The 15,231-nt window shown below is 39.7% G+C and overlaps 1 protein-coding gene across 1 annotated transcript; it reads left to right on the forward strand.

The window, feature by feature from the left end:
- Nucleotides 1-12,238: 12,238 nt before the first annotated feature.
- LOC127303775 (auxin response factor 4-like) lies at nt 12,239-14,916 on the forward strand (the record flags this gene model as incomplete). Its single annotated transcript, XM_071820832.1, has 4 exons — nt 12,239-12,269; nt 12,360-12,469; nt 12,597-13,874; nt 14,245-14,916. Coding segments are annotated over 3 exons (348 nt in total), but the record flags the coding sequence as incomplete, so codon positions are not given.
- Nucleotides 14,917-15,231: the final 315 nt, after the last annotated feature.

Consider the following 15,231-nt stretch of genomic DNA (forward strand, 5'->3'; position numbering starts at 1 on the left):
ATGCCATATCGTGTATGCACTCAAGTTAAACGAGGTGTAGGTATATCCAAACCAGACAAATCATGTATCTACACCCTGACGATCTTATGAAGTCTAGCATAAAGAGAAGTCGTTTTGGGTTTCAAACATGCATGGAAATTTCAAGAACATCCCAAAAGCTTCATTTTAGAGTGACTAAGAAGGATATATACATGCTTCCCTTTTCATGTTCATGTTTTAAACTTGTTTAAATCTTGGTCAAACCTAGGATTTGACCAAGATTCAAATATATGGGCATAAAATTCAAAAAAAAAACAGAAAAATTAAAAACCAAGGCACATAGTCTTCTTATGTCATATAGTAAACAATCAATTAAGTTGATAAACCAGGTCTAGACATATTCAAACCAGGAAAATCATGTATCTACCCCGTAACGCCCTAGCTAAACTCTGTCTTATGAAGTCAAGCATGCATGAAGAGAAGTGGTTTTTGGTTTCAAACGTTTAAGCCAAAAGGTAAGCATGGATCCTCCTTAATTAGTCACTGTAAAATGAAGCTTTTGGGAGGTTTGTGAAATTTCCATGTTTGAAACCCAAAACCACTTAAGACAGAGTTGATGGTTAGGTGTGTAGATACATGATTTTTCTTGTTTGAATATGTCTAGACCTTGTTTATCAACTTGAATGCTTACTATATGACATAAGAAGGCTATGTATATGTGTGCTTTGGTTTTTCATTTTTTGACTTTTTCTGAACTTTTACGCCCATTTGAATCTTGGTCAAATACTAGGTTTGACCAAGGTTAAAACAAGTTTAAAACATGGCAATGAAAAGGTAAGCATGGATCTTTCTTAGTCTCTCTAAAATGAAGCTTTTGGGAGGTTTTTGAAATTTCCATGTTTGAAACCCAAAATCACTTCTCTTCATATGCTTGGCTTCATAAGACAAAGATTAGGGTTAGGGGTAGATATATACATGTTTTGGGAGGTTTTTGAAATATCCATTTTTGAAACCCAAATCCACTTCTCTTCATCCTTGACGTCGTCATAAGACAAAAGTATAGGGTTATGCATGGGTAGATACATGCTTTTTTCTGGTTTGAATATGTATAGACCTTGTTTAATTATCAACTTAATTGAATGCTTACTATATATATGACATAAGAAGGCTATATATGTGCTTTGTTTTTTCATTTTTTTGATATTTTCCTGATTTTTTATGCCCATTTGAATCTTGGTCAAATCCTAGGTTTGATCAAGATTTAAACAAGTTTAAAAAATGAAAATGAAAAGGTAAGTCTGGATCCTTCTTAGTCACTGTAAAATGAAGCTTTTGGGAGGTTTGTGAAATTTCCATGTTTGAAACCCAAAAGCACTTCTCTTCATGCTTGACTTCATAAGACAAAGTTTAGGGTTAGGGGGTGTAGATACATGATTTGTCTGGTTTGAATATGTCAAAATCTTATTTATCAACTTTTGAATGCATGATACTCTCTCAAAGAAAAACTTTTGAATGCTTACTCCTATATGACATAAGAAGACTATATGCTTTTAAAATTCAAACATATGGTAAGCATTCTTATGTCATATAGTAAGCATTCAAGTTGATAAACAAGCAAGGTTTGGACATATTCAAACCAGACAAATCATGTATCTACCCCCTAACCCCTAATTAAATTGTCTTATATATGAAGTCTAGCATGAAGAGAGGTGGTTTTGGGTTTCAAACATGGAAATTTCAAAAACCTCCCAAAAACTTCATTTTAGAGTGACTAAGAAGGATATACAAGCTTCCCTTTTCATTTTTCATGTTTTAAACTTGTTTAAATCTTGGTCAAACCTCTAGGATTTGACCAAAAGATTCAAATGGGCATAGAAATTCATAAAAAATCAAAAGAATGAAAAACCAAAGGAACATAACATTCTTATGTCATATATATATAGTAAGCATTCAAGTTGATAAACAAGGTCTAGACATATTCAAACCAGAAAATCATGTATATATCTACCCCTAACCCTAAACTCTGTCTTATGAAGTCAATCATGCATGAAGAGAAGTGGTTTTTGGTTTCAAACATGGAAATTTCGAAAACCCTACCAAGAGCTACATTTTGGAGTGACTAAGAAGGATATATAGATGCTTAGTTTTTCATATTCATGATTTAAACTTGTTTAAACCATGTTCAAACCTAGGATTTGACCAAGATTCAAATGGGCATAAATTTTTTAAAAAATCAAAAAGTAAAAAAACAAGGCACATAGTATTCTTATGTCATATAGTAAGCATTCAATTAAGTTGATAAACAAGGTCTAGACATATTCAAACCAGGAAAATCATGCATCTACCCCCTAACCCTAGCTAAACTCTGTCTTATGAAGTCAAGCATGCATGAAGAGAAGTGGTTTTTGGTTTCAAACGTTTAAGCCAAAAGCCTCTTTTCAAATATTTCAAACTTATTCAAATTTGGTTCAAATTTGAAAGACATACAAGTTATAGCACACATAGTGCATACATTTTCACACATACTGCACTAGATGCTAACCCTATAGTTTGAGGCCATTTGGGTGACCTAGGTCGAAAAAATTCTTGGATTAGAATCGTGTTGTTCGAACCCCGTAGTTGGATTTTTTTGAACCCTTGATCTGTAGAACTGGGCAAAACCCTAGTTTAACCTATTTAATTATAGATTGGAAATAGATTTTTCTACGAGTACAACCTTTTTATTATTACTATGCAGCACATGGGTGTTTGCCCGTGGAGTGAAACTCGGAGGAAGAGGGATCACTCGGAAGGAGAGAAGAAGGGAGAGCATTATGGTGTCTTCCCTTTTTCGGGTGATGATGTTGACTTTTGTGCAGGGTTTGTCAGTGAGCAGGAGGTGCGAGCGAGCGAGCGAGCGAGTCGAGCGAGGCCGAGAATGAGAGAGATTTGTTTTTTTTGTGAGAGGGACAACCGAAGGATCCAGAAGGACCCACAGACTTCCAATACGAATCCTGATGCGTCTTCTGTTGACAAAGAAGATGGCTGGGAGTTTGCGTACCTATTGCACGTGACTTGTGCTCACTGAAGTGTGGGACCACACGCATGGGCACCACACGTAAGTGACAGACCTGTTGGTGTAAAAACTCGGTTGATTATTATAGTGCATTAGAACAAAGTTTCCTATGGATTCAAGGGTAGGAAATCCAAGTTAACTCATTTACATGACATTATTTTTTCCATGAAGCAAAGTTAACACTATCAATTGGTACATTTTGGAGTGACTAAGAAGGATCAAGGCTTACTTATTCGTTTAATTTCACGTGTTAAACTTGTCTAAATCTTGTTCAAATTAACCTAGGATTTGACCAAGATTCAAATGGGCAGAAAAATAAAAAAATAGAAAAATGAAAAACCAAATCACATAGTCTTTTTATGTCATATAGTAAGCATTAAAGTTGATAAACAGGTCTAGACATATTAAACCAGACAAATCATGTATCTATACCCCCTAACCCCTGAACTCTGTCTTATGAAGTCAAGCATATGAAGAGAAGTGGTTTTGGGTTTCAAACATGGAAATTTGAAAAACCTCCCAAAATTTTCATTTTAGAGTGACAAAGAAGGATACATGCTTACCTTTTCATATTCATGTTTTAAGCTTGTTTAAATTATCTCGGTCAAACCTAGGATTTGACAAGATTCAAATGGGCATCAAAAATGAAAAAATCAGGAAAAAGAAAAACCAAAGCAAATAGTTTTCTTATGTCATACAGTAAGCCAATTAAGTTGATAAACAAGGTCTAGACATATTCAAACTAGACAAATCATGTATCTATACCCCCTAACCCCTAAACTCGGTCTTATGAAGTCAAGCACATGAAGAGAAGTGGTTTTGCTCCCAAAAGCTTCATTTTAGAGTGACTAAGAAGGATCCATGCTTACCTTTGCATTTTCATATTTTAATCTTGTTTAAATCATTATCAAGCCTAGGATTTGACCAAGATACAAATGGGTGGGCACAAAATTCAAAAAAAATCAGAATAATGAAAAACAAAAGCACGTAGTCTTTTTATGTCATATCGTATGCATTCAAGTTAAACGAGGTCTAGGTATATCCAAACCAGACAAATCATATGTATCTACCCCCTGTCGATCTTATGAAGTCTAGCATGAAGAGAAGTCGTTTTGGGTTTCAAACATGGAAATTTCAAGAACATCCCAAAAGCTTCATTTTAGAGTGACTAAGAAGGATACATGGTTCCCTTTTCATTTTCATGTTTTAAACTTGTTTAAATCTTGGTCAAACCTAGGATTTGACCAAGATTCAAATATATGAGCATAAAATTCAAAAAAAACAAAAAATGAAAACCAAGGCACGTAGTCTTCTTATGTCATATAGTAAGCAATCAATTAAGTTGATAAACAAGGTCTAGACATATTCAAACCAGGAAAATCATGTATCTACCCCCTAACCCTAGCTAAACTCTGTCTTATGAAGTCAAGCATGCATGAAGAGAAGTGGTTTTTGGTTTCAAACGTTTAAGCCAAAAGGTAAGCATGGATCCTCCTTAGTCACTGTAAAATGAAGCTTTCTGGAGGTTTGTGAAATTTCCATGTTTGAAACCCAAACCACTTAAGACAGAGTTTATGGTTAGGTGTAGATACATGATTTTTCTTGTTTGAATATGTCTAGACCTTGTTTATCAACCTGAATTTTTTACTAGCTATATGATATAAGAAGGCTATATATGTGCTTTGGTTTTTCATTTTTTGATTTCTTTCGATTTTTTATGCCTATTTAAATCTTGGTCAAATCCTAGGTTTAAACAAGTTTAAAACATAAAAATGAAACGGTAAGCATGAATCCTTCCTTACTCACTCTAAAATGAAGGTACTTGAAATTTTTATGTTTGAAATCCAAAACCCCAGTTCTCTTCATATGTTTGACTTCATAAGACAGAGTTTAGGGTTAGGGGTAGATATGATACATGATATTTCTGCTTTGAATATGTCTAGACCTTGTTTATCAACTTGAATGCTTACTATATGACATAAGAAGGCTATATATGTGCTTTGGTTTTTCATTTTTTTTGAATTTTTCTGAATTTTTACTCCCATTTGAATCTTGGTCAAATCCTAGGTTTGACCAAGGTTAAAACAAGTTTAAAACATGGCAATGAAAAGGTAAGCATGGATCCTTCTTAGTCACTCTAAAATGAAGCTTTTGGGAGGTTTTTGAAATTTCCATGTTTGAAACCCAAAATCACTTCTCTTCATGCTTGACTTCATAAGGCAGAGTTTAGGGTTAGGGGGTAGATACATGATTTGTTTGGTTTGAATATGTCTAGACCTTGTTTATCAACTTGAATGCTTACTATATGACATTAGAAGACTATGTTCTTTGGTTTTTTTCCGTTTTTTTTGAATTGTTATACCCATTTGAATCTTGGTCAAATCCTAGGTTTGACCAAGATTTAAACTAGTTAAAAAATTGAAAATGAAAAAGGTAAGCATGGATCCTTCTTAGTCACTGTAGAATGAAGCTTTTGGGAGGTTTGTGAAATTTCCATGTTTGAAACCCAAAACCAGTTCTCTTCATAAGACAGAGTTTTTATCAACTCCAGTGCTTACTATATGACATAAGAAGGCTATATATGTGCTTTGGTTTTTCATTTTTTGATTTTTTCTGAATTTTTATGCCCATTTAAATCTTGGTCAAATCCTAGGTTTGACCAAGGTTTAAGCAAGTTTAAAACATGAAAAGAAAAGGTAAGAATGGATCCTTCTTAGTCATTCTAAAATGAATGAAGCTTTTGGGATGTTCTCACAAATCGATCTAGTCTACATGACTTTGATAAATTTTAATTAAGAAGCAGCAACTTAACAATAATTACCCAAAATCTAACAGCTGGTTCGACAACAACCTGGACGTTACGCTAAAATGAACTGCGAAAACAACGAACAACACTTTTGTAGTACTGTACTCGGTACTCCGTACTTGCTCCAGATAATCCCCACTGCTTCACTACTACTAGTACAGTAGTACTACCCTGGCTCGCATTCGTTGTTTCCCCTGACTATTCAGAGCTTTGGACGTCCATCAGAGTAGTGCAGTCAGTAGTACAGTACTGTTAGCTCGATTAATGGTGTGCTATAAAATTCTATACTAGCCGACAGATGTCCATTCCTCGGGTTGCGCGCCAGAGCCTTCGAAGAGAAGGTAGCCGCTCTGTCCCGTTGATTTATGGTGGACGGACAGGATACTCCGGACCGCTCTCGATTCATTTGCTTCTGCTCCCGCGTCCTGACCCTTCGCGGACTGAGATCCAGTGACTTCACTAAGAGAAGTCACCATGCGACTTTACACACGTGAGCCATTCGATCAAGATCCAACGCTCGCGGTTGATCCAAATTTCGAACTTAAACTAAACTAATATTTTAAATGGACTGGAACTTTCCGAGAATACGTCTTAATGTAAAGTTTTTCTGTTTTTTTCTGAGCTACATAAATTTTAATTTCAAATTTTAGATCGACCATGTGCGTTGGATCTTAACCTGATGGCTCATATAGGTAAAGTTCATGGTAACTTCTGTTGGGTAAAGTCACTGGATCTCAGTTCGCAAGGGAGCCCCCTCTCGGCCGTTGATTTAGGATGGGCGGACCAGGTTGCTCGAAGCGAGGGCAGGAGACGGCTGTCTGGTTTTAATAGGGGGGAGTACTTCTTCCATCCCCTTCTTGCTTCACTTCCAGTCTCCTTCCACTTCCAGCGATGCCTCCGAAGTCAAGGCCACCATCTCGCTTGAAGAAGCACCATCTAGTGTTGACCAAGGACGCGGAGAGTTCCCACCGGCGGTCGATCCAGATGCTGGCCGCGAGAAAGGGCCCGCCAGAAAACGAAGGCCCTGCTTCGCGCTCGTCTCGGAACGGCATCAGTCGTGCGGTCGAAGATTCCTGGTTGGTTTCCATCGCCATGTTTCTTGATTCTTCCTGGCCCGGAGGTCCCAACTCTTTATTCCGTATTAATCCTTTTTATACATATCTCAGTGCCCCACGACGCACCCTGACATCTTCTCATGACGACTTCAACCCCTGTCTCCTGCGCTTAGAGGTTACCACTTATTGGACATTTTCGTCTTCCTCTCGTCACTTTGTTTCGGTACTGATGATATTGCCATGCAGGAAGCATCGGCGTGTTTCAGAGATGAGCTTAAAACTCTCGTGGAACTCGCGTCCAACTTTCGCGATGATGTCGATACTTTGAAGAACGAGGTCACCGGCCGGGGCAAGCTGCATGATGTGAGCGTTCCATCAAGTGAGGAAACGAACTCTGTCATCAAGAAGCTCAAGGGCGAGAATTTGATGCTTAAGATCGAGTGCGGCTTTCTTCGCGAAGAAAACGTCGAGCTATCAAACAGGTGCGTTCAAGCTCTCAACGGGAGCCTCAACACCCAACATGATGAGGTGAAGAAGATGATGGATGACAACATCTTGAAGAAAAACAATATGGTGGAGGACACGCGCGGGATGGTCGATCCAATCCAGGCACCGCAGAAGGAAGTCGATGCGCTCCGAGTCCAGCCACCTTTGCGTAGGTCGCCGAGGCGCCCTCGCGCAGGTCACTGAGGAGCGCACGTCGCCGAGTAGGCTGGGGGATAAGGAATTCCAACGAGAGAAGCGGAATCACCACCTGTCCTGATGGAGGGCTGCTCCGCCAAGTAGGCTGGGGGAGAGAAACACTGCCTCTCATAGTTCTTTAGCTAGTCCGCCGATCCATATTACTTGATGTTAAAATGGATGTATCTACAACTGAAATATGTCTAGATACATATATTTTAGTATCACAAAGTAAGTATCAACGTTTATATTGCCCATGTCTTATTATCCATCCCTAAGGTGGGTTGCTTTTGTAACTACTGATTGCAGATTCGACTCTTCTGCAGACCGAAAGATTTTTAGAGTGACTAAGAATGATTCATGGTTAGCTTTCCATTTTCATGTTTTAAACTTGTTTAAATCTTGCTCAAACCTAGGATTTGGCCAAGATTCAAATGGGTTTAACAATTAAAAAAATCAGAAAAATGAAAAACCAAAGCACATAGTATTCTTATGTCATATAGTAAGCATTCAAGTTGATAAACAAGGTCTAGACATATTCAAACCACACAAAACAAGTATCTACCCCCTAATCCTAAACTCTATCTTATGAAGTTAAGTATGAGGAGAAGTGATTTTGGGTTTCAAACATGGAAATTTCACAAACCTCCCAAAAGCTTCATTTTAGAGTGACTAAGAAGGATCCATGCTTACCTTTTCATTGACATGTTTTAAACTTGTTTTAACCTTGGTCAAACCTAGGATTTGACCAAGATTCAAACTGGCGTAAAAATTCAAAAAAAAAAAAAACCAAAGCACATATATAGCCTTCTTATGTCATATAGTAAGCATTCAAGTTGATAAACAAGGTCTAGACATATTCAAACCAGAAATATCATGTATCATATCTACCCCTAACCCTAAACTCTGTCTTATGAAGTCAAACATATGAAGAGAACTGGGGTTTTGTGTTTCAAACATAAAAATTTCAAGTACCTTCATTTTAGAGTGACTAAGAAAGGATTCATGCTTACCTTTTCATTGTCATGTTTTAAACTTGATTAAACCTTGGTCAAACCTAGGATTTGACCAAGATTTAAATGGGCATAAAAAATTAGAAAAGAATCAAAAAAATGAAAAACAAAAGCACATATATAGCCTTCTTATGTCATAAGCATTCAAGTTGATAAAGAAGGTCTAGACATATTCAAACAAGAAAAATCATGTATCTACACCTAACCATAAACTCTGTCTTAAGTGGTTTTGGGTTTCAAACATGGAAATTTCAAGAACATCCCAAAAGCTTCATTTTAGAGTGACTAAGAAGGATACACACTTCCCATTTCATTTTCATGTTTTAAACTTGTTTAAATCTTGGTCAAACCTAGGATTTGACCAAGATTCAAATAAGTAAAAACATGAAAATGAAAAGGTAAGCATCGATCCTTCTTAGTCGCTCTAAAATGAAGCTTTTGGGAGGTTTTTGAAATTTTCATGTTTGAAACCCAAAACCACTTCTCTTCATGCGTGCTTGACTTCATAAGACATAGTTTAGGGTTAGGGGTAGATACATGATTTTTCTGGTTTGAACATGTCTAGACCTTGTTTATCAATTTGAATGCTTACTATATGACATAAGAAGGCTATGTGCTTTGGTTTTCCATTCTTACGATTTTTTCTGAATTTTTATGCCCATTCGAATCTTGGTCAAATCCCAGGTTTGACCAAGATTTAAACAAGTTTAAAACATGACAATGAAAAGGTAATTAATCCTGGATCCTTCATAATTAGTATGTTAGTCTAATTAAAATGAAGCTTTTGGGAGGTTTTTGAAATTTTCGTGTTTGAAACCAAAAACCACTTCTCTTCATGCTTGACTTCATAAGATTGAGTTTAGGGTTAGGGGTAGATACATGATTTGTCTTATTTGAATTGTCTAGACCTTGTTTATCATCTTTTAAATGCTTACTATATATATGACATAAGAAGACTATGTGCTTTAGTTTTTCATTTTTCTGATTTTTTTAATTTTATGCCCATTTGAATCTTGGTCAAATCCTAGGTTTGACAATGATTTAAACAAGTTTAAAATATGAAAATGAAAAGATAAGGATGGATCCTTCTTAGTCACTCTAAAATAAAGCTTTTGGGTGGTTTTTGAAATTTCCATGTTTGAAACCCAAAAGCACTTCTCTTCATGCTTAACTACATAAGATGAAGTTTAGGGTTAGGGGGTAGACACATGATTTTTCTTGTTTGAATATGTCTAGACCTGGTTTATCAACTTTAATGCTTACTATATGACATAAGAAAACTATGTGCTTTGTTTTTTTCATTTTTCTGATTTTTTTGGAATTTTGATGCACATTTGAATCTTGGTAAAATCCTAGGTTTGACCAAGATTTAAACAAGTATATAACATGAAAATGAAAAGGGAAGCATGTATCCTTCTTAGTCACTCTAAAATGAATTTTTGGGAGTTTTTTGAAATTTCCATGTTTGAAACCCAAAACCATGCACTTCTCTTCATGCTTGACTTCATAAGACAGAGTTTAGGGGTTTGCGGATAGATACATGATTTTTCTAGTTTGAATAAGTCTAGACCTTGTTTATCAACTTTAATGCTTACTATATGACATAATAAGACTATGTGCTTTGGTTTTTCATTTTTCTATTTTTTTATTTTATGCCCATTTGAATCTTGGTCAAATCCTAGATTTAACCAGGATTTAAACAAGTTTAAAACATGAAAATGAAAAGGTAAGCCTTGATCCTTCTTAGTCACACTAAAATGAAGCTTTTGGGATGTTCTTGAAATTTCCATGTTTGAAACCCAAAACGACTTCTCTTCATGCTAGACTTCATAAGACAGAGTTTAGGGGTTAGCGGGTAGATACATGATTTGTCTAGTTTGAATAAGACTAGACCTTGTTTATCAACTTTAATGCTTACTATATGACATAAGAAGTCTATGTGGTTTGGTTTTTCATTTTTCTATATTTTTATTTTATGCCCATTTGAATCTTGGTCAAACCTATATTTGACCAGGATTTAAACAAGTTTAAAACATGAAAATGAAAAGGTAAGCCTTGATCCTTCTTAGTCACACTAAAATGAAGCTTTTGGGATGTTCTTGAAATTTCCATGTTTGAAACCCAAAACGACTTCTCTTCATGCTAGACTTCATAAGACAGAGTTTAAGGTTTAGGGGTATAGATACATGTTTTGTCTGGTTTAAATATGTATAGACCTTTTTTATCAACTTGAATGCTTACTATATGACATAAGAAAACTATGTGCTTTGGTTTTTCATTTTTCTGATTTTTTTAAATTTTGATGCCCATTTGAATCTTGGTCAAATCCTAGGTTTGACCAAGATTTAAACAAGTTTAAAACATGAAAATGAAAAGGGAAGCATGTATCCTTCTTAGTCACTCTAAAATGAAGTTTTTGGGAGGTTTTTGAAATTTCCATGTTTGAAACCCAAAACCAGTTCTCTTCATGCTTGACTTCTTAAGACAGAGTTTAGGGGTTAGGGGGTAGATACATGATTTGTATGGTTTGAATATGTCTAGACCTTGTTTATCAACTTTAATGCTTACTATATGACATAAGAACACTATGTGCTTTGGTTTTTCATTTTTCTGTTTTTTTAAATTTTAATGCCCATTTGAATCTTGGTCAAATCCTAGGTTTGACCAAGATTTAAACAAGTTTAAAACATGAAAATGAAAAGGGAAGCATGTATCCTTCTTAGTCACTCTAAAATGAAGTTTTTGGGAGGTTTTTGAAATTTCCATGTTTGAAACCCAAAACCACTTCTCTTCACTACTAGGGAAAGGCTTATAGCCGCACTCCTTACTGCCGGCGAGTATGATTCCAAGATGCCGGCGGTAAGGCCTTCCAGGGTCGCCTCACGTTACCGCCGGCGAGTTGGTTTCAAGTCGCCGGGGTTAGGGCACTTACCGCCGGCGAATCGGAATTGGAACAGCCAGGGGTATGGTCGGCTAAGAGCATCTGGATGGGCCTCTCCTTACCGCCGGCGAGTTTGTCTCGAAGATGCCGGGGGTAAATTAACTACCGCCGGCGAAACCGATTTACATTTGCCAGGGATAAAGTGGGCTGTTGCGAGCCATTTGGGCCGAAATTACCGCGGGCGTCCCTGTTTCGTTTTCGCCTGGGGTATTTGGAAATCTATTTCTCCACACCACACCCTCGTCGCCACACACGCACAAGTCGCTCACACAGAAAGAAACCCTACATCCTCATTTCCTCCCAACCCAGACGTGGCGGCGACGGCCACCCACCGAGCCCGCCTCACCGCGGGCGCATCCCCTTCCCCGCACCGCAGATTGAGATCATGGCGGCCAAGTTCGTGCCGCCGGGCCGCCAAAGCCCCTTCTTCACGTCCTCAGGATCCCCTCCTTTCCTCCGGCTCGCTTTCGCCGCCTGCTCACCGGATCTGGTCGCAGAAGACGATCTCGGGCGTCCCCAGGCTACGCCGTCCACCACAGGTCATCAAGCTTGTCTTCTCCCGACGACGGCGTTGCTAATGGCGTCCGCCACGGGGTTCCTCGTCCTCTCGTCCAACGCGGGCTCCCACATCCTCGCGCTCTCATCGGCCAACCTATGCTGAGGGAGGCGCATCGATGCCCGCCGCCGCCCACGACGCTGCCGCAGTGATGCCTGCCGCCGCCGCAGACGCCCTCCGCAGGTACGCGCGCCTCCAGATCTGGTCAACACGGGCCTTCTCCCTTAGTCTCCTCTTCTAGTTCCTCACGTTTCCGTGATTGTTTCCGAGCAGCGGGGGATCCCCTCTTCGACGAGCTCTGGCACGCCTGCGCCGGCCCGCTCGTCACCGTCCCTCGCGTCGGGGATCTCGTCTTCTACTTCCCGCAGGGACGCATCGAGCAGGTACCCGCACGCTCCCTGCCTCCTCTTCGCTCAATTCCTCACCACCCCCTCGCGATTCGGCTCTTCCCGTTCGCGCGCCGAATTCTCACGCTCTCGCTGTGTTTTTTTTGTTTTGTCTTATTTCTAGGTGGAGGCCTCCATGAACCAGGTCGCAGGCAACCAGATGCGCCTCTACGATCTGCCCTCCAAGCTGCTCTGCCGCTTCATCAACGTTGAGCTCAAGGTGCCTGCTCACACCCTCACCCTTTTCCCCCAATTCCCGACTCCAATTCCGCTCCCCGCCCAGAAAATTTCTTCACCTTTTTACGCGCATCAATGCTCTCATGGCAAATGATATGGATTTTTTTACTTTAAGAACAGGAATGAGTCAAATGTTTAATCTTGACTAGAGCATATTTGGGAACATAGAAAGCACACACAAAAATAAACCAAATTTTCTTGTTTGATTAATTCCAAACTGAATCTTTTTTGTTAAGGACAAAATAAACTTCAAAGTCACCTTTCAAATTGAATTGCAAGGTTTACCAAACAAAGCTAATGATCCATTACTGGTCATGGTATTAAACCTCTTTTGGAGTATTTCATTCTGACATTTCAACACTATTCAGCTCACTTTAGTTCTCTCTAATGTTTCTACCAGATGACCAAAAAATTATGTTGACATTGTAACTACCAGATGACCGAAAAATTATGTTGACATTGTAACTACCAGATGACCAAAAAATGACTAGGTCATATGAGAGTGCAACTCTTTGCAGTGATATCTATCTCACAAACCTGAATAAAATATTCAATAAATAGATAGTTTAGAGAGATCTGATATACAGTGCACCTGTATGTTTTATGTGAGGATGAACATGCGTACTCAGGTTATTAATTGGCCAATTACCTCTAACAATACATTTAGGTGGGAGTACTGTTGTAGTGTTGTTCCAGTAGACTAAAGGCTACTGTAAGATGACAACGACGCACTCTGTATGCAAATTAATTTGCGGGAACTTGATGAACTGTAAATAGCCAATCATAGTATGCTGTCCTCAAACATCAATGCTTTAAAAGAGCAATAGTCTGTCTACTAGACTTTGAAAGCTATATATGAAGACGAATAAATAAAACCAGCATGCTAACCTGTAGCAAGCAAGCTGCAACTAGCATCAAGATAGACAGGAGAGGGTTGGGGGTTCATTTACATATATAGCTTGCTCCTGGCCCTTTTCCCCGGTTCCATTGTTGGTTCTGTTTAGATTCCTCTCCTGATTGTGTATAGCAGCAGATTTGATTATCTCTAAGTTCTGGTTCTTGGATAAATAGGTGGACACAGCAAGTGTATACATGATGGTGTCTAAGAGGATACAGAAGGAGATCAAGGACCTGCAGAAGGATCCACCTACCTCATGCAATGCAGGTCTGGTTCCTTTCTTGCTTGCTCCTTTCGGCGTGTAGATTTTGGGGTTCTAGGACATGCCCTTTCTTGTGTAAGAGTGATTTTGTGCACATGCTTCCGAATGACCTGAAGTGTTCAGCTTCAACCCAAATTTTCAGTTTAAACGAATCATTCACGTTCTGGCTCAATGCTTACAGGATTAAGTGTGTGATCTCTGTGCAAATTGTCCTGATCTGCTTCACATAACCTGCAATTTTGTTCTTTTGTGCTGATGTTCACTGTAAACACTGACATATATATTCTGCTGTACATTGTAATATTCAGATACTGCCGTACATTAAAAAATTCATATACTGCTGTATTGATGCGTATAAATCAACATGTGCTGCAGATCTACCAGCTCAAGACATTGCATGGTGCTCGGGCGGGGGAGGCGACGGCGAGTGGCCTTGCCTCCATGGCTTCACGTCGAGAGGGATGCCGGATGGGAGCGGGCCACCAGGGAGGGAGGTGAAGCTGCCCCGGCAGCGCCGGCACCCTTGAGCCGGAAGCATGGGCGCAGGAGCCGAGCTCCAGCAGCGGTGAGAGGCGCGATCCAGCAGCGGCAGAGCGCAGCAGCGGAGCGCCAGCAAGAGGCGAGCTCAAGCAGCACCGGTGGAGAGCGATAGGCAGCCGGCCCGCCCGCGAGAGGTCGCCGAAGCCAAGGATGGGAGGCCGCCCGCCGGAGCGAGGCTGAGAGGAGCGCGGGAGTCCACAGGAGGGAAGCTGCCAGGGCGAGCGAGGGAGGCCCGCCGGCGCGAGGCTGCGAGGAGCGCGAGAGTCCACCGGCGGGAAGCTGCAAGCGCTGGATTCTGCTGGCGCGAGGCTGCGATCGATCAGCGATGCGATGGTTGTGTTTGCAAAATAGAAAGGGTGGATATGAAAAAATGGTTTGAACTACACTTCGGACACTTAAATCGTGAGGGAGTTTATTATTATTTTTTGTTTTTAAATTCATTACTGCTGGCGCACAGCCTTAGTCGCCAGGGGTAACTTATTTTAATTCTTTTTTTGTTTTTTTAAATATGTACTGCCGGCGCTTACAAATACTTATGTGCTGGCGGTAACAAATACCCCCGGAGAATATGCGAAGGCGCCGGGGATAACGACATGTTACCACCGGCGAAAACGAAGGTGCCGGCGGTAAGGCATTACCACCGGCGAGGTTATCGCCGGCGAATGCGAATGTGCCGGCGGTAAGCCTTTCCGGGACGCCGGCGGTAAGCCTTTTTCTAGTAGTGCTTCATGCTTGACTTCATAAGACAGAGTTTAGGGGTTAGGGGGTAGATACATGATTTGTATGGTTTGAATATGTCTAGACCTTGTTTATCACCTTTAA

The sequence above is a fragment of the Lolium perenne genome, chromosome 5 (assembly GCF_019359855.2).
Source record: "Lolium perenne isolate Kyuss_39 chromosome 5, Kyuss_2.0, whole genome shotgun sequence".
Classification (NCBI taxonomy): domain Eukaryota; kingdom Viridiplantae; phylum Streptophyta; class Magnoliopsida; order Poales; family Poaceae; genus Lolium; species Lolium perenne.